This window comes from Elephantulus edwardii, unplaced genomic scaffold (assembly GCF_000299155.1).
Source record: "Elephantulus edwardii isolate Elephantulus edwardi_28Jun2011 unplaced genomic scaffold, EleEdw1.0 scaffold00232, whole genome shotgun sequence".
NCBI lineage: Eukaryota > Metazoa > Chordata > Mammalia > Macroscelidea > Macroscelididae > Elephantulus > Elephantulus edwardii.
Genome location: NW_006399982.1, coordinates 2,100,331 through 2,120,072, shown reverse-complemented (window position 1 = coordinate 2,120,072; position 19,742 = coordinate 2,100,331). Strand labels below are relative to the sequence as shown.

The 19,742-nt window shown below is 39.3% G+C and overlaps 1 protein-coding gene across 1 annotated transcript in view; it reads left to right on the top strand.

Annotated features, from left to right (window-relative positions):
• ATP13A5 (ATPase type 13A5) overlaps nt 1–19,742 on the top strand; it is a 207,555-nt gene that overhangs the window by 109,979 nt on the left and 77,834 nt on the right. Inside the window, exons 18-22 of the mRNA XM_006898539.1 lie at nt 2,536–2,660; nt 3,778–3,938; nt 6,639–6,764; nt 7,891–7,970; nt 13,171–13,213. Coding sequence (XP_006898601.1) covers nt 2,536–2,660; nt 3,778–3,938; nt 6,639–6,764; nt 7,891–7,970; nt 13,171–13,213 — 535 coding nt within the window. The remainder of the gene's footprint in view (nt 1–2,535; nt 2,661–3,777; nt 3,939–6,638; nt 6,765–7,890; nt 7,971–13,170; nt 13,214–19,742) is intronic.

The following is a 19,742-nucleotide window of genomic DNA, read 5'->3' as shown; positions in this document are numbered from 1 at the left end:
AGAAGAGAGGGAGAGGGACAGGAAGAAGGGGATGAAGAGGAGAGGGAAGGAAGGAAGGAAGGAAGGAAGGAAGGAAGGAAGGAAGGAAGGAAGGAAGGAAGGAAGGGAGGGAATAGCATAGGATGCTGTTTTATCCAAGATCATCAGTAAAATCCTCTGAATGGGCAGAATTGGAACAGGGATCTGAACAGAGTATGGGATTGAGCCATGCATAGATCCACAGCAAGAGTCAGACAGGCAATAGGATTGTGGACACAGAGAGCTTGTCACAGGATTTTGTGAGGAGGTGAAACTGAGAGCTGAATACAGGGGCTTTACAGACCTTGTGCTGGGAAATCAAATGCTTAATTCTACCTTTGCTCTTCTATCCTCCACCAGCATCTTTATATAGAAAAAGAACAATGAGAGATCAAGCAGAGAGCATTTGGCCCTGAAAATGATATAAAGAAAAGCCATCCAAAAAAACTAATGGATAGATAAGTCAGAAAGATAGATGAGTGACAGGAAAGACAATACACAATAAGGAGTTGATTAGATATCATAATTAGTTAATTGCTTCAGGGCTTTTGCTCATGGGGTCGGGTCACTATAAGTTGTGTCAACTCAAAGGCAATCGACAACAACAAAAACAACAGCAAAAGTCAAATGGTGATTAATATTGTAAAACAAAATGTCTCTCAATGAGTGCATGAAAAACCAATATGATTTACAAGATTGCATGCAAATTTTAAAAAATGCATCCTCTAGGGGGAAAAAGGCAGCCACTCAGAAATTAATTCCATTGCAGAGGGAAGGTTCTATGTAACGAATGTAACCTGGTTAGACTCCAAACCTCCAGTTACAAATTCTAAACACTCTTAAAAGCCCTGGCTAACACTGTGTATTTACTGGAGATGACAGATGGAGGTTAAAATGAATGAACATTCAACTAGCACTATAGTGTCATGTGTGCAGTATGTATTTTAAAAAGATCTAGTCTATTGAAATAATTCAGAAAAATATAGTTAACAAAAACGCTATTGGAATATATATATATATATCAAAACTTAGATCTGTATTTCATTAACTATGCAAACGCATTTGACTGTCTTGGCACTTACAATCAGGAAATTAGAAGACGAATTGCTGCATTGGGAAAATGGGCTGTTAGGGAGCTCTCCAGAGTGCTGAAGAGCAACAATTTCAATCTACTAATTGAGATGTGCCTGATCCATGGTCTTGCTATGTATGCATCAGAGAGCTGGACTAAGAAGAAGAAGAATCAATGCCTTTGAGTTCTGATTCTGGAGAAGAGTATTGAATATACCAAGGACTGTCAAGAGAACAAGCAGGTCTGCCCTGGAGAAGGTGAAACCAAGCTGCTTCTTGGAGGCAAGGATCTTGAAACTCTGTCTCACATATTTAAGGCATGTTGCCTTAAGAGACTAGTCCTTAAAGAAGGACATCATTCTTGGAAGGGTGGAGGGACAGCACAGTAGGGGAAGACCCTGGATGAGATGGACTGACACATTAACTTAGGTACTGGAGGTAGTTGTGTTAGAGATGATGAGAGATGAGACTGACTCAGGATGGGGTAGGATTCAGAGCAATTGTACATAGGATTGCTATGAGTTGCAATCAACTTGACGGCACATAACAACAGCAACAACAAGAGCAACAACAACAATTAACCACAGAAGAACTTGAAAAGAACAAATTTAAAATAAAAACAACAACAAAATATAGAGTTGAAAGCCAGAAGTAGAGGCTACAAAATTTAAAATTAATTCCCTCTAGGGAGGACTTCTTATTGTTATTAAGTGCCATTGTGTTGTATACAACTCATAGCGAACTTATGAATGAAAGTCTTGAACACAAAAAACTTTGATTTTTCTCTAAGTTCACAGTTTCTGAAGGCACGCTATTTCAGAAGTGGAAGCCACTACTGCTTTCAAGCTTGTTTATATTTGGGAGCTCTACAAATACCAGGCCTGAGGGCTGCAGGCCCAAGGGCCCAAATGCCTTTTTAAATATGAGGCCGAATCCAATTAGTTCACACCTAGTTGCAAGCAATAGCCACACCCAAGTCTCAATCCCAAACCAGAAAATACATCTTTGCAGATTCTGTCCACTCCTCTCATCTTCCCAGACTGGAAAGTAGTCCTCTAGGAAGGAGAAAAGTAGTTAACCAATGCAGAAACAAAGGCTAGTATTTTTTTTTATTTGAACTATTAAGTTCTTTCTGAGGTTTTAAACATGCCTACATATTACATTAATGAAAATTATAAAACTCTTATAAAAAGTAAATCAAGAGTTTGAAACTACCTAATGAAAACAAAACAAACTAAAAATTCAGCTATTTTAGAGTTTATTCCCAACACATGATGATCTCAGGTATGCAGAGTCAATCTCCAGGCCTTTCTTTCAAGGCACTTGTGGGTGAATGCAAACAGCTAACCTTTCTATTAACAGCCAAATTCAAAAGCTGTTCTTCAGCCAGTGCTTTTTGTCATCACATAGATGCACTTTAATATTTGTTTTCTCCTGAATCTACAGGGAAGAGGTGGAATCAGAGTTAACGTTCTTGGGACTTCTCATAATGGAGAACCGATTGAAAAAGGAAACCAAACCAGTGTTGAAGGAACTGAGTGAAGCCCGCATCCGGACTGTGATGATTACAGGTTTGCCTTTGTGGAGGTCTGAGAACAGAATCACACAGATAAAGTTAAATGAGTTCAAGTGATCAAACAAGAAAGAAAAACAACAACAAAACACTCAGTGGTAGAACTTAAGATGCTCTGGTCTGCTTACCTGGGCATACATGTGACTTCAGCAGGGGTATCTGTCTTGTTTTGTCTACTGTCTGTTCTTCCCACTCAAAGGTCTCCACAGTGCTAACAGACTCACAGTAAAGGTTTAAGCATACGAATGTGTTTATGTTCATCAAGGATCTCAGTGTAAGGGCTTAGAATCTGATTGACTGTCTTCCTGGTAGCAGGGCCAGGTGTGACATATAATGATCTTCAAATCCAAGAAGGCCCTGGCACTAAGTTCTTTTCTCTGCTTAACTGGAACTCAGGTTGAGGATGATTTTTTATGCTATTAGAATGGAGTCTTGTTGTGTTCATCACTAGAACTGTGTCCCCTGAAGGTTATCTATGAAGTCCTTGAACATGTATTTATTTATACATTCACACATGTTCTGGAAATGGATAGGATGTGGTGCTAAAGATTGAGTGAGAGGGGGATGCAATGTTTGCCCATTAGGCAATCTTGGGCAGAAAGAAAGATACATAATTATAAAATATACCTTCTCCTAACTTGTAGAGTCTCCCATTATCCAATATTTCACATTTATGATAACAGTAAAAGGGTCTACTGACAATTCTGAGTATTAGTGGCATATAGCCTACTGTAAACACTAAGGTGTGAAGGAAGAGTAACATTGGCTGTGATGGTTAAGGTTGTGTGTCATCTTGGCTGGGCCATGATTCTCAGTGGCTTGGCAATTAGGCAGCAATGTAAATTCGAAGTTACATAACAATGTAGTCATCCTCCATATTTTGATCTAATGTGAAAACTCTCCATTCTTTGCTAAACATTGATTTTCTCAGATGAGCTTGTCTTTGGAGTTTGGCCTTGCCAATAATCGGGGCCAACATAATAATTACTCCTGAGCAAAGGAGGAGGAAGCTTTACCTATCCAGAGGATGAAAGCACACAGGAAAAGCAGGCACACAGGAAAAGCAGGTCTACACATAAAACTTACACATAAAGCAGATTTTCTTTGTCATCTAGGTGACAACCTCCAAACGGCCATTACTGTTGCAAAAAATTCTGAGATGATTCCTCGGGGAAGCCAAGTGATCCTTGTCGAAGCCAATGAGCCAGAAGATTTTGCTCCTGCCTCAGTGACCTGGCAGCTGGTAGAAAACCAGGAGAATGGACCAGGGAAGAATGTGAGCACGTTAGCAGGGCCTCGCCCCACTGTGGACGTGAGCTCGAGGGCTGCAGCCTGCCTGCAGCCTCCTCTTAACCATCCATGTCATCACAGGATAATAACACCTCACATGTGTCAAGGGGTGTAATTTACAGAATATTTCCACCAGCACTTCTCATCCCTGTCTATGTGTTAAAATCATTTGCAGGGAGTTTGTATAATTTCTGAGGCCCAGGCTACATCAATAACATGAAACTCTCTTTTTATTGGTTTATTTCCTTCTATTTCTTTTCTTTTAAGTTTCTATTTTATATTTGTTGCCTTAAAAAGTTCATATACATTGTATTTCACACTATCCATCATTCACATTGTGTTACATACAACCATTCCCATTCATTATACTTTATAAAATTAATCATCATTGAACTATATTCACCATTACCCCATATTTCCAAATCCTCACCAGATCTTTCACATCTCTTTTACCCCCTCTCTCCACCCATCAAATTGTGTGACCCTATGATTTACCCCCTGTCCATTCTCACCCCTCTGCTCCCACCCTCCCCCTCTTGGATCCTCATACCTGTTTCACTAGTTATCTATTTTTACGATAACACTAGACTCTCTCGCTGGAGGAACCTCTTCTCCTACAATTTTGATATGCGGTTGTGGCTGAGAAACCCTGGGAACTAGGACAAACTCTTACTTTGGCAAAAGAGATAAAGGAGACTCAAAGAGGTTAGATTTACCCAAGACACAAACCTGGTAAAATCTGAGGGAAAAAACTCAGACACAAGTCTGTTTGATTCCACTCCAATCTGACAGCATTTAGATAGCTTCCTCCCAGGGATGAGCTCTGGTGGTCTAGTGAGTAAGAAGTTGTGTTGCCAATCCAAAGGCAGGCAGTTCAAAATCACTAACTGCACCACAGGAGAAAGATGGGCCAGCTCTTCCCAGTGATTTACAGCCTCTGAAAACCTGCTGGAGGATCAGCAACAATTCAGGGCAGATTAAAAAACAATGAGTTTGAGTTGCTGATAATTGGGACATGAATTTCACAGAATGTCAAGCCTTTCATATGACAAGGTTACACTTCAGTTAGACAGGACAGTTTTCTTTCTTGTCTGTCATTCTAGCTACCACTAAGGATACCTTTGCCTGACCTCAAAGAAATAGCCCTCCTAATGAATAAATTTTTAAAAAATGGCACTGCTTCCTCCAAGCTGTCCAGCTGGTCAAGTTAAATGTAGAGTGAACTTCTTTAAAGTGCTTTTGCTTTTTTTTTTTTTTCCTCCAGTCCTGGCTCTGGTCTTACATTTTTCTCAGCTGCACTTTTATGAGTTTAATATCTTTATTGAATTTGTTAGTCCCTGAGAAAAATGACATCACCATCTAAGATGTTCACCTCCTCTAGAATCCCCACTCCTTTCTTGTTAAAAGCTTAAAGAAGCCCTGTCCTTGTGGAATGCTGGAGAGCATGTCTTTTGCTGGTTGTTTTGTAATTTGGGGGGTGGCAGGAGAGAGTGTCCTGCCGTGCCTTCCAATTCATCATATACAATTATTTTTCCTTCCAAATAAAATGCTTTCCACAAGAATAATTCCTTTTATGTATAAAGTGTTCTTGTAAGGTCTCCGAGAAAGGTCAGAACACAGTTCACACCAAGCAAGACAGTTTATTGAGGAAAAACTGCCAGGCTGGCTTTCAAGCAGAAAGCCAACCCCCTCTAAAAGTTAGAGAGGGGTTTCATATTCTCTTCTAAGTAACTTGGGGAAGGGGATGCTCACAGATGTTTTCTACAAGATAGGAAAGTGGGCTGGGGTCTCACCTGTTTCTGGGAAAAGGGCTGGAGCAGTTTCACATCCAGCACAGGTGTTGCTTCCTGTGATTAGATCATGTCAGTAGCCATTCTGGGAAAGGAAGGAAAGGGCTCTGCAATCCTATCAGTTCTCACCTCTTAGGCTGCTTGAATTCTGAGGAACCCACATATGTAAAGCATTATGAGAAATGTTGCATGGAAATACACTGTGGGCAATTGCTATGCTTTTACACGCACATCACCAGATGCTTTCTCCCTCCCCCTGGTCAGGAGGTAGCTGAGGCTGGAACACAGTAATAGAACACTGACAGGGGAGCAATGGGAGGAACGGGGTTTCAGAAAAGGAGAAGAACTGGCACAGTAGAATGTAGGTGTAGAAGAGGACCTGGGAACTCAACAAACAGAAGTCTCTGGTAGGTAGGGGAAGAGTAAAGATGCTAAAAGTGAACGGAACCCGAGAGAGTATGTCTACTTTACAAAGAAGAAATTGGTGTGTGACTGTCTAATAAGTATATTAATGATAAGAGATCTTAAAAAATATTACTTTGTATGAGGATAGGAAAGAATTGCTATTGCATTTCCCTGGAATCACTAGTTGGTACCCTTGAATTATCTCCTTAGGGTAATTTCAGTATATAGACGGACAGCACCTACATTATCTAGAAGGACATGCATGGTTCAGGGCCGTGATCAAAAGTATAATTTTCCTACAGTGTGCAGAGTGGCACAATTTGAGTGTCTTGTTCCTGTGGGTTAAAGCTCCATGAGCAAATGACACATTATGTATTTGCTGCCATCTGCACTATCCTTTGACCTGAGTGTACATTCTTCTGTGAAATATAGAAAAAGACAAAAATGTTCATTAAGAACCAGTGTTGACATATCATCCCCTTTGATTTTAGGAAACCTATACTAACATTGGAAACAGGTCATTACCTGATGGAGAAGGAGGGAACTGTTACCATTTTGCAATGAGTGGGAAATCATACCAGGTGCTGTTTCAGCATTTCTACAGCTTGCTTCCAAAAGTAAGTCCTGGAGGAATGAAGTGCTTTGTTTTATCCCTCAAATTAGAGAGCCAAACGCTTGGTGAAATTAATTGGCGAGGTTGTCTCCCAGTCACTGAATAAATAACTCTGTCAGTCCCACTCAGGCGTCCCCAGTGCCACACCATGGCCTCATTCCTCAATTTCAGTTCTGATGTGTCCTCTAAACCCCAAGGCTAGTCCAACCCCAGTATCCATATCCTTTTCTTACCCCACAAAACAAACAAACAAACAAAACACCTCAACAAAAACCAGCCCTGCAGATAGTTTCAAACATGCCACCTACTTTGTGAGTCAGCGTCTCCCTCAAAGCCACCAATTCATGTCAGGCTTCCTGTCTGAATCCTTAAATTACAGGAGGAGGAAACAAAAGCCTTACAGTTTATTTTCAAAATCATTTGTTATCTTGTCCTCTGTGTGTCCAATTTTAAAATAGAGGTGTACAGGGCTGAGCTGTCAGTGTGGAGAAGATAAATGGAGCACACACTGAAAGGGGGCAGCCATCTGTTAGCTGTGACTTGAACAGTGTCTTGCCTTGCAAACCAAGGACCCTAGAAGACAGATCTGAAGGCTTCCTAGAAAGCTCTGAGCCTAATCCTTAACTGTAGAAATGGAGAGCTGAACTCAGGGAGGTTAAGTATAAGTACCTAGAATGTGCACAGCTACTTGAGACAGCTGAGAATAGAGCCCTCTTTCTTAGCTCACTTAGTTCATTGCTCTTTCCTCTATGTCGGCCACATTAGGAGAGAATGTTTAGTGAAAAAAACTGTGTTTACTTAAGTATTTTTATTGTATTTCTCTGTTGCATTTAAAAAATTATTATTAGTTAGAGATTACCTCATCTTGGAAAAGTGATATGGAAAAAAGTAATAGAATTGTAATGGAGGACTTAAAATGAGAGATAAATATTAAAGCATTAAATCTTGTTATTATTTTTCCCGACATTTGGTCTAAAGCTATACCACCGAGTGCTGTATGAAAGTGGCAACCAGGAGTGAATTTTCACTGCTCTTGTTTTATTTAGAAAGTAATCTTCTTCCTGGTCTTATTGTACTGATACTGTGTTTTGGGTTTTTGTTTTGCTTTGTTCTGTTTTTTCTCTCTCTAGATTCTAGTGAATGGAACTATATTTGCAAGGATGTCTCCTGGGCAGAAATCAAGTCTTGTTGAAGAATTTCAGAAGTTAAAGTAAGTTTTATTGCTTGCAAAGAGAGTAGATTAGTTGTCTGTTGCTGCATAACAAATTACTCCAAAGGTTAAAGGCTTAACAATCTGTAATTAAAATGACACAGTTGCTGTGGGTCAGGGACCTGGTTAGCTGGATGCTCTGATGCCAAGGATAGCAAAGAGGCAGCAGACTCCCGTCATCTCAGAGCTTGACCAGGAAAGGAGCTGCCACCCACCTTGCTGCTTACTTACCTGATTGTTTACAGAATTCTGAGGGCCATTGGTTCAAGTGCCTCCATTTTTACCTTCTACTGGACAAAAGTTGTTCTTGCCATATATGAACATGAGGAAGCTCATCCCATGAACAATCAAGAAGAATCAGAGGAATGAGAAAGCAACACAGATAGCACAGATTTTTAAAATAGCCTAACTTCAGAAATGAAACTGTTGCTGCCATTTCCGAAAGTGAACTCTTTGAGGAGAAATGTGGCATCCAGAATGGAGGAAGACTCTTCAGCAACCTGCATGGTACAGATGACACAACCCTGCTTGCTGAAACTGAGGAGGACCTGAAGTGTTTGCTGCAGAAGGTCAAGGACTGAAGCCTTCAATATGGATTAAAGCTCAATATTGAGAAAACACTGGGCCAATTGGCAGCATCGTCATGGATGGTGAAGAGATTGAGATTGTAAACAGCTTTAGTTTGCTTGGCTCCACAATCAACACTCTTGACACCAGCAGCCAGGAAATTAAAACACATATTGCGTTGGGAAAGTCTGCTGTCAGAGACCGTGCCAGAGTAGTGAAGAGCAATGAGGTCAGCCTGAAGACTAAGGTGCACCTGATACAGGCCATGGTTTTTGCAATCACATACTATGCATCAAAGAGCTGGACAATGACTAGGAATGATAGAATTGATGACTTTGAGCTGTCGTGTTGGAGAAGAGTATTAAATATATTGTAGACTACTAAGAGAATGAACAGGTTCATCCTTGGAGGCAAGGATTCTGAAGCTTCATCTGACATACTTTGGACATGTTGCAAGGGGGCACCAGTCCTTGGAGAGGGATGTCATGCTTTGGAAGGTGGAAAAACAGCACAAGAGAGGAAGACCCTCGATGAGATTAATTGATTCAGTGACTGGGGTAATGCGGGTAGGTGTGTCATAGACAGTAAGTTTGGCACAGGACAGAACAGGGTTTAGGGCTGTTGTACATAGAGTTGCTATGAGTTGCAGGTGACTGACTAAACAGCACATAACAACAACTTCGGAAATGACATCCTGTCAGTTGTGCTGCACTGTCTTCCCAACAAGTGAGTCACTAGATGTAGCCCACAACTCATTAAAAGCAAAGCCCAACTTGTTTCTATTGATTAGATTCTGACTCATGGTAACAGAGTAAAACTGCTCCCAAGGTTTTTCTTGATTACAGCCTTTTGAAAAGCAGTATTTCAGAATTTCTTCCACACTGCTGATGGTTTTGAACCAAAAACCTGTAGGTTAGTAGTGGAGCAAAATCAGTTTTTGTCTTACAGAGACCTCTGCTCACATTCAAGGAAAGTACATAAACACAGGAACATAAGTCCTAGGAAGAAATGATCATTGGGAGGTAACTCGAGTGGCCTAGTGAGAAGAAGTTGCACTGCAACTTCAAAGGCACGTGGTTCGAATCCACAAGCTGCTCATGGGGAAAAAGATGGACAGTCTACCCATTCAGTTAATTGCCTCTGAAAGCCTGCTAGAGGGTCAGCTGTGGGTCAGTTCTGACTTGATGATACATAACAACAACTACCAATAATATTTATTCTGTAACACATAAGGCATATCTTAGAGGAAAATAGATTGATTAAAGAAATAATGGTTGATTTGCATAGGTCCTACTTGGAAAAATGAGTAAATGTATAGATTATTACCAGGAATCATTTGATGTTGGTTCATCAGAAGGTGTGGGAGAATTGACGCCTTTGAGCTGTGGTGCTGGAGAAGAGTATTGAATGTACCATGGACTGCCAAGAAAACAAACAGATTCATCATAGAGAGGGTTAAAACAGGCTGCTTCTTGGAGGCAAGGATTCTGAGGCTTCATCTAACATACTTTGGACGTGTTGTAAGGAGGGTCCTTGGAGAGGGACATCATGCTTGGTAGGGTGGATGGACAGCACAGGAGGGGAAGACCCTCTATGAGGTGGATTGATTCAGTGACTGAGGTAATTGGGATGGGTGTGTCAGAGATAGTGCGATTGGTACAGGACAGAGCAGGGTTTAGGGCTGTTGTACCTAAGGGTCGCTATGAATCACAAGCAACTCGACAGCACATAACAACAACAACAACAACAACTTGGGAATAAATGGAATGGTATTTTCCCCCCATCTGTCTAGTCCTGGGAAAGATTGAATATAGAAATTATAAGAAAAAAAAATTCTTACTGTCTCCTTTGCAAATACAAGTGATCAAGTAACATTAGAGTTAAATGGTCTTCTTGACCGAGACTTACCCTTTTTTATTTTTATAAGAATGTCCCAATTTCTGGTGCAGACATTTTCTGGAAAAGATAGTGGGAAAACTTTATGGAATTGCTCATAACTAGTAGGTTATATAAGGAGATTGTTCTGTGCTATTATTTTTATTCCTCAAACATTCTCAGAAGAGTCTCAAAAACTACCTATTAAGTACCATAATGCCTTGAGGCTAGGTTTGTAACTAGTGTCAAAAATTACTATTTCACTTACAAGGTCATTATATGATATTGGTTGAAGAAAGTAATTTTACCCTTCTAAAACACAGAGGTAGTTTGTCAGCTTAAATGCTTAATTTCAAAATTCTATATTGACCAAAGAAAATTAAATTCAATAAGATCTTAGAGTGAGTTATATTCTCAGACAGTTTCCTCATCTTCCTTTTCACTCCTGATAAAGGAGTCAGTGATAAACTGACATTGTTCATAAGGCTGCCAGAGTCACTCTGAATTCAGGAACACTAGAAAACAAAAGACTGCTTGTATTATACAGAAAGCAGATACATGCATTAGGCCTGAAAAAAAAAAGTCATTTTTCTACAAATATGTATAGTCAAGATACATGTTTATATGCAATTCAAGCAATTTCTGTCAAGTCATAAACCATCAATAGCCGACTATCAAACGGTTTTTCAGAGGCTGTAAATTGCATGTGGAGATTACCCATCTTTCTCCCACCCAGGAACTGGTGGATTCAAACCATCACACTTCGGAATATTTATAGGCTGGCATTCATTTACAGCACAATATCTGGAGGGTGCAAAGGAACCCAGGTGGCATGGTGGATTATGTGTGGAGTGTTAGCATAAAGTTTAGCAATTTGAATTTATAAACTGTTCTACATACACATTAAGGTTTATAGCCTCAGAAACATGATGGAAAGTCCTCATAAGTTAGAATCTAGTTAATGGCAGTGGATGGTTGATGGTGCAAAGATTAGCACACTGAGTTGTTAATATAAAGATTGGAAGCTCAAATCCACTCGGAAGAAAAGAATGATCTGCTTCCAAAATCAGCTACTGAATCTAGATAACACAGTTCTACTCTTAGACACAGCTTTGTCATGAGTAAGAATCAGCATGACAGCATATGCTGTCTTTTATCTCTTGTTGTTGTTACGTGCCATTGAGTCACTTGAGGCTCAAAGTGACCTTATGTTCCACAGCTCTGAACCTTGCTCTATCTTAAGCCAATTTCATTGTCTCTGACACACCTACCCTCTTACCCCAGTCACTGAGTCAATCCTTTTCATTTAGGGTCTTCCTCTCTCATGATGTCCCTCCACCCTTCCAAACATGATGTCCTTCTCCAAGGACTGGTCCTTCCTGGCAACATGTCCTTAGTATCTGAGACAGAGCTTCAAAATTCTTGCCTCCAAGGAGCAGCTTGGTTTCACCCTTTCCTGGAAAGATCTGTTTGTTCTCTTGGTGGTCCATGATATGTTCAATATGCTTCTCCAGCACCACAACTCAAAGGCATAGATTTTTCTTATATCCTCCTTAGTCATGTCCAGCTCTCTAATGCATAGTAAGTAACTGTAAGGCCAGGGCCTGAATCAGGTGCACCTTTGTCTCTAGGCTGAAATTGTTGCTCTTAGGCACTTTGGAGATGTGTCTGACAGCAGATTTTCCTAATCTGATTAATCTTTTGATTTCCTAACTGCTGGTGTCCAGATAATAAACAAATAATAAGTTGTATCACATGATTTTTATCTACATGTGAGCATTTCTGACCTATAATGATAATGTTTTCTCATTTGTTAACTGGTAATAAAACTGTAAAAATCTTTCCCAATTTCCTGTTGTTGATTTTTGTTAGCTTATGCTTTTTAAGAAATCATATTTGAGCCTTTGCTATTTATTCATCCTTATTGTAATGTAATGTTTACTTACAATAGGAGATAGAGGGTGTCTCTTGTCAGAAATTACTTTGTAACAGTTCTATTTTCTTCCCCCTATTTATAAATGTGTTTTCACATCTGACTGTTGTAGACAAGGAGCATATTTTCCCACTTGCACTGGCAGATGCATCACTGATATGTGTAATATGTATCTGGTTGCATCTGTTAAACCATTCCCTAGCCTCTCACCTTAGAGTCTGAACTCTAAACTCTGAGCAGCAGTCAGCAATCAAAACACAGCTGGGCTGGGTTATGATCTTGGATCAAGTCACACGGAAGTGCTGTACTTACGATCACGCACTCTTAAATTTCGCTTTGGTGGATACAGTCAGACACTACTGTATACTTACTTCTGAATCCATACATCTTTGAAAGTGTGAGATTACCATCTCTGTGATAGTTTTAGTAAAACTTGGCTGTGTAGTACATTATATGTTGGGTTGCTAGCCAAAAGATTAGTGGTTCAAATCCATCAGCCACTCCTTAGAAGATCTGAAGCCTTGATTGATAGCTTCAGAAACTCAATGGAAGATTGGCACAAGTCAGAATTCACTTGAGGACGGTGGGGTTTTGGTGGACAACCTTGATTGTATCATTTCATTGTGAGTGAGGTAAATAAGAGAAATAATGTACTGGCCTTGTATCTCTGGGGATACTGTCCGCACCCCTCTTCCCCGAGTCATTTCCCTTCACCCTGACTCTGTGTTCAATAGGTTATATATACATGCCAAGCGAGTTAGTGATGATGGAGATTATTCAAGTGAGCTATTAAGCTTTTAATTTTTCTTATCCTTTCCCCTCCAGTTATTACGTGGGCATGTGTGGAGATGGAGCTAATGACTGCGGGGTGAGTAGAAATGGCTCTGACTAATGCCTGCTGTTCTCTGACAGCCCTCCTGAGCACCACACCACCCCTCCTGGTGCGGCCTCTTCACCTTTCTCTTCCCAATCACTTGATCATTTTGCTGCCTATACCTTCCTCTACCTGAGTGTGGGTTGACAGTGGAGAGGAATAAGGTGAGATAAGTGGCTTCAGCTGGTTTTTTTTGGTTCCTTTTATGATAATAAGGACAGAGGGCTGCCTAGACTTGTTTCTGAGCCAGAGGAACTTCATAAGACTAGCTGTTTTCTAGCTCTGAAATTATCAGTGAGGCATCTAGTCTGAGAAAAGTGGGAATTGTTTTTGTTTTTGTTTTTGTTTTGCCTGAAGTTACACAGCTGGTAAAGTCTTGTTGTTATGTGCCATCAAAATCAAATACATGAGTCGAGTATCTCTCATAGCAACCCTAAGAACAACAGACCTGAATCATGCCCTACCCTGTGCCGTCATCATCATCTCTGCCACACTAGAACAGTCTCTTTGTCAATCCATCTCCTTGAGGATTTTTCCCTACTTCCATGACCCTCCACTTTTCCAAACTTGGTATCTTTCTCTAAGGATAGACCTCTCCTAACAACATGCCCAAAGTACATGAAATGAAAGTTCCCCATGCTTCTTTCTAAGGAGCATCCTGGCTGCATTCTTTTCAAGGCACATTTGTTCATTCTCTTGCAAGTCCATTGGATATTTAATGCCCTTCTTAAGCAACATAAACACATGGATTCTTATTCTGTCATCTTTTTTCACTGTCCAACTCTCAGATACATAGCAAGTAGTTGAAAAGACCTGGATCAGGTTCACCTTAGTCTTTAAACTGACATCCTTGTTCTTCAGCACTTTGAAGACTTTCCCAGTGCAACACATCTTTTGATTTCCTGACTCCTGGTACCAATGTTGTTAGCTGTTGGTCCAAGCAAGATGAATTAATTGACAATATCTATCGTTTCTCCATCTACCATGATGTTGCCTATTGGTCTATTGGTGAGGATTTCTGTTTTCTTAATAGATAAATGTAATCTATACTGAAGGCTGGATGTAGTCTTTGAACTTTTACAGAAAGCACTTCAAGTCCTCCTTGCTTTTCAGCAAGCAAGGTTGTGTCATCTGTATAACTCAGGTCGTTGATGAGTTTTCCTCCAATCTTGATGTCACAGTCCAAATGCAAAGATGAAGACATTGAGGATTTATATAAACTTCTGCACTAATAAATAGATAAAATATGCATTCAAGATTCATTAATAATAAGTTACTACAATGTAAAAGTAGGAAACAGGGAAGAAGGACAGGTAGTTGAAAATTATTAGCATGGTGATAGAAATGAAGCTAAAGATAGAATGGCTACATTTTGTACAGTTATTTACTCATTGCAAATACCTTTTTAAAAAAACATAAGCATCAACTGTACACTTGGACTTCACCTGACAAACTTCACAGGAATCAGAATGTGGGGAAAAATCTTCAAAGAAGCAGGATATCAGCAGTCAAAACCAGGCCAGGTGCTGATTGGGGAAAAGATCATCAATTGCTCATATACAAGCTCAAACTGAAGCTGAAGGAAAGGAAGAGAAATTCATAAGAACCAAAATATGATCTTGAATCCATCCTATCTGAAGTAAAAAACTATCTCAAGAATAGGTTTGATGCATTGAACACTAATTCTTGAAGACCAGATGAACTGTGGAATGACATCAAGGATATCATCCAGGAAGAAAGTAAGAGTAGAGACAGAGTGAAATAATCTATCAAAATGAATGTCATAAAGACTGAGAATGGGAATGGAATGTTGAAAGATCAAAACCAAGATTACCAAAGTGAGGAGGACTGACAGAGGGTTTCAAAGAGCATCTTGAGAAGACAAAGCATTATAATGATACAAAGAGCTGGAATTAGAAAACAAATTAGAAAGATCTGTTCAGTATTACTCCACCTAAGCTGGGCTGTACGAGGAGGAATGTGGCATCAGGATTTGTGGAAGAATCATCAACAACCTACGTTATGCAGATGAGACAACCCTACTTGCTGAAACTGAGGAGGACCTGAAGCACTTGCTGCAGAAGGTCGACTGCAGCCTTCAATATGGATTGAAGTTCAACATCAAGGAAACAAAGATTCTCACCACTGGGCCAATTGGCAGCATCAGTATGGATGGTGAAGAGATTGAGATAGTTAACAGTTTTAGTTTACTTGGTTCCACAGTCAACACTCTTGGTAACAGCAGCAGAAAATCAGGAGACGAATTGCATTGGGAGAGTCAGCTGTGAGGGACCTCTCAAGAGTACTGAAGAGCAACGACATCAGGCTGGGGACTAAGGTGCGCCTGATCCAGACTATAGTCTTCACAATTGCGTACTATGCATTAAAGAGTTGGACAGTGACTAGGCATTATAGAAAGAGAATTGATGCCTTTGAGCTGTGGTGCTGGAGATGAGTGTTGAATATATCATGGACTCCTAGGAGAACAAATAGGTTTGTCCTGGAGAGGGTGAAGCCGGAGTCCTCCTTGGAGTCCAGGATTCTGAAGCTTCATATGACATACTTTGGACATGTTGCAAGGAGGGACTGGGGCTTGGAGAGGGACATCATGTTTGGAAGAGTGGAGGGACGCACAGTAGAGGAAGACTCTCAATGAGATGGATCAATTTTGTGAGTGGAGTGGTGGAAATGAGTGTGTTTGAGACAGCATGGTTGAAACAGGATAGAACGACATTTAGAGCTCTTGTACATAGGGTCACTATGAGTCGCAAGCAACTCTATGGCACATAATAACAACAACAACAACAAAAGAACTAAAAAAAAATCAGGCTTTGAGTTGCAATACTGCAGGATGTCATAGGCAAAATCTTGATGGATGCATCAAAAGAAGATGGAGAAATGTACTATGCTAAAAAGAATTTTTTGACACAGAACAATTTAAGAAAGTTGCATATGATCAGGAACTAATGGGGATGAAGGAAGATTTTCAAGATGCACTGAAGGTATTGGCATAAAATGAAGCCCCAGATATTTATGGAATACCAATTGGCATGTTTCAACAAATGAATGCAGTTCTGGGTGTCTTCACCAGGATATGCCACAGTCTTTAGAAGACAGCAGCCTAACCAACAGACTTAAGGAAATCTACCTTTGTACCAATTCCCAAAAAGGTAACCTAACAGAATGAGGAAATTTTTTAATAACATTGTTAATAGCACATACGAGTAAAAGTTTGTTGAAGATTATTAAAAAATGGCTAGAACAGTATATATTGACAGAGGACTGTGAGCTTTCAAGCTGAATTTAGACTCGGGATACCATTGCTGAATTCAAGATATATTGGCTAAAAGCAGAGAATACCAGAAGGCTGTCCATTTGTGTTTTATTGACTAGGCAAAGGCTTTTAGCTGGATGTATAATAACAAATTGCAAATCATATTAATAATGAAAATCCCAGAATACTTAATTGTGCTCATATGAAACTTATACTCAGAACATGAAGCTGTTGTTCACACAATGTGAGGGAACACTACATGGTTTAAAATCAAGAAGGATGTGCCTCAGGGCTACATTCCTTTTCTATATCTGTATTATGTGTTATTATTGTTGGCATGTACCGTCAAGTACACTGCGACTCATAGAGCAACCCTATGGACAATAGTTCTGAACCCTGCCTTAGCCTTAACCAATTACATTGTCTCCAAACACACCTATCTTTGTAACCCCAGTTATTATGTCAATTCCTCTCATCCAGAGTCTTTTTCTTCTATACTGACACTCCACCTTTCCAAACATAATGTCCTCTTTTAAGGACTGTTTCCTTTTGGCAACATGCCCAAAGTATATGACACATAGCTTCAAAATCCTTGCTTCCAGTGAGCAACTTGATGTCATTCTCACCAGGACAGAACTCTGTTCTCTTGGCAGTTCATAGTACATTCAATATTCTTCTCCAACACTACAACTCAAAGGCATAGATTCTTCTTCTATCATCCTTAGTCATTGTCCAGCTCTCTGATGCATAGCAAGTATTTGTGGAGACCATGGCCTGAGTCAGGCACACCTTAGTCTCTAGACTAACATTGTTGCTCTTCAAAACTCTGGAGAGCTTCCTGACAGCAGATTTTCACAATGCAATTTGTCTTTTGATTTTCTGACTGCTAGTGCCAAGAGTACTGATTGTGAAACCAAGCAAGTGGATATTGTTAACAATCTCAACCTCTTCTCCATCCATCATGATGTTGCCAATTGGCCCAGTGGTGAGAATCTTTGTTTACTTGATGTTGAGCTTCATTTCATATTGGAGACTGTAGTCCTTGACCTTCTACAGCAAACACTTCCTCAGTTTTGTCCAATCATACTGTGTCATTTGTACAACACAAGTTACTGATGAGTCTTCCTCCAATCTTAAGATCACATTCCTCATAGAGTCCAGCCTCCTGAATGACCTGTTTCACATATAAATTGAAAAGATATGGAGACAGGACACATCCTTGACACACCCCTTTCCTAATATTGAACCATGAATGTTTTATTGCTCTGTTCTAACATAACTTCCTGGTCCAAGTATAGGTTTCACAGGCACACAGTTACATGCTCCGGGATTCCCATTTTCCTCAACGTTAGCCACAATTTGTGATCCACACAGTAAAATACCTTTGCATAGTTAGTGAAACACAGATAGACACTCCTCTGATAGTTTCTATTTTCAGCCAAGATTCATATGACATTAGATTTTATATAGATCATGTTTATTCCAGAATTAGTTTTATTTATTTTTATTTTATTCTTTTTTTTAATTGCGGAAAACTTCTTTACAGTTCAAACTGGTTTTCCATTCAACCATTCATACATATTTTGTTTTAGGACATTAAATACAATCCTTATCTTGTAGCTATACTCTTCCCACTTTCTCCCCATGATCTTTATTTCTATCAGTCCTTCTAGACTACTTTTCCTGCCTTCTGAGGGTTCTTTTTTAATTTATTTTATACAAGTTTATTTACAAAATTCAAATACATTATTTTCAAGAACAAATTATTTCATTTTCCTCATGCCCCTTATCAAATTGTACAACCAGTCCCCGCCCCCCTTACCCTGCACATCCACATCCCTCTCCTTCCACCCTCTCCCAACCCTCTTGGATCCTTATACTCATTCTACAAAGATGGTTTTATACCCTTGTATGACTGAATTAGTTCACTCAGCATAATGATTTCCAGTCCTTCCCAAATTTGGTAATAATTAACAAAAATCATTGCTCCTGCATGCTGCGTAGTGTTCCATTGTGTGAATGTTCCATAATTTCTCAATCCATTTGTTTGTAGTTGGACAATTGGGCTGTTTCCATGTTCTTGCAATGGTGAATAACGCTGCTATGAACATTGGTGTAAAAACTTCCATTTGTGCCTCCGTTCTCATATTCTAAGGGTATATTGCAAGTAGTGGAATAGTTGGGTCATATGGAATTTCTATGTTTGCCTTCTGAGTTTTATCTCTGAGAAAATTTTTCCATTTTGATCTTATATAATTGATCATTCTAAGGAGTCAGTACCTCCTCAAGGTTTAGTTTTTTAAAGCCGATTTTAATAAAAACCTTTACACTCAAAAAATCCTAAACTTATGTGTTTGGTAGTTATATGCTGCAACAAAATCTACTTGCCCAAGCAGATATAATTAAATTTAAAATGTAATTGATTCTCCATAGATTACTTTTCATTTGTAATAGAAGGCAGTGCATATTTTAACATCTAAATTTTAAAGAAACTGTTATATCAGTGGACAATTTGAAGATTATGTCCTTAGATTATGTATTAAGAAAATATTTTAGTTGCTATATCATGGGAAAGTAAGTGAAGATGCCTTTATATTTATAAAGCAAACTTAATATATAATGCCTAAGTATTTGTTTTATTTTATTTAAATTATTTCCTCTAAAGTTCTGGGAAAACTAAATTAAATTTATTTTATTTAAAGTATTTCCTCTAAAGTTCTGGAAAAACTAAAAACTAAATTCATATTCTTTCGTTGTTAGGTGTGATTGAGTTACTTCTAACTCATAGTGACCCCACACAATAAAAGGAAACACTACCATAAGGTCCTCCAGCATCCTTACACTCAGTGCTGTGCTTGAGCTTCTTATTACCACTATTACATTTGTTATATTCATACAATGGAACACTATGCAGCATTGAAAAACAAGGAACTCATGAAATGTTATACAAATCGGTGACCCTGGAGGACATTATGCTGAGTGAAATATCTCAGTCACAAAAGGACAAATATTGCATAGTGCCATTGTTGTATAGCAGGCCTGATATTAGATTTGGGGTGAAACTAAAAGGGGATAAATAATATATACTGCATTGAAACAGATTATGAAGAGAACTGTTTAGGAAGAACATATGATTAGATATTATTGTCATGACAACTATCCAGAATGAAAGCTGCATAGTGGAGTGGAGTGGACTTGGGAGAGGGCATGAAATATATATATTGAAATATATATATACACTTTAACTTT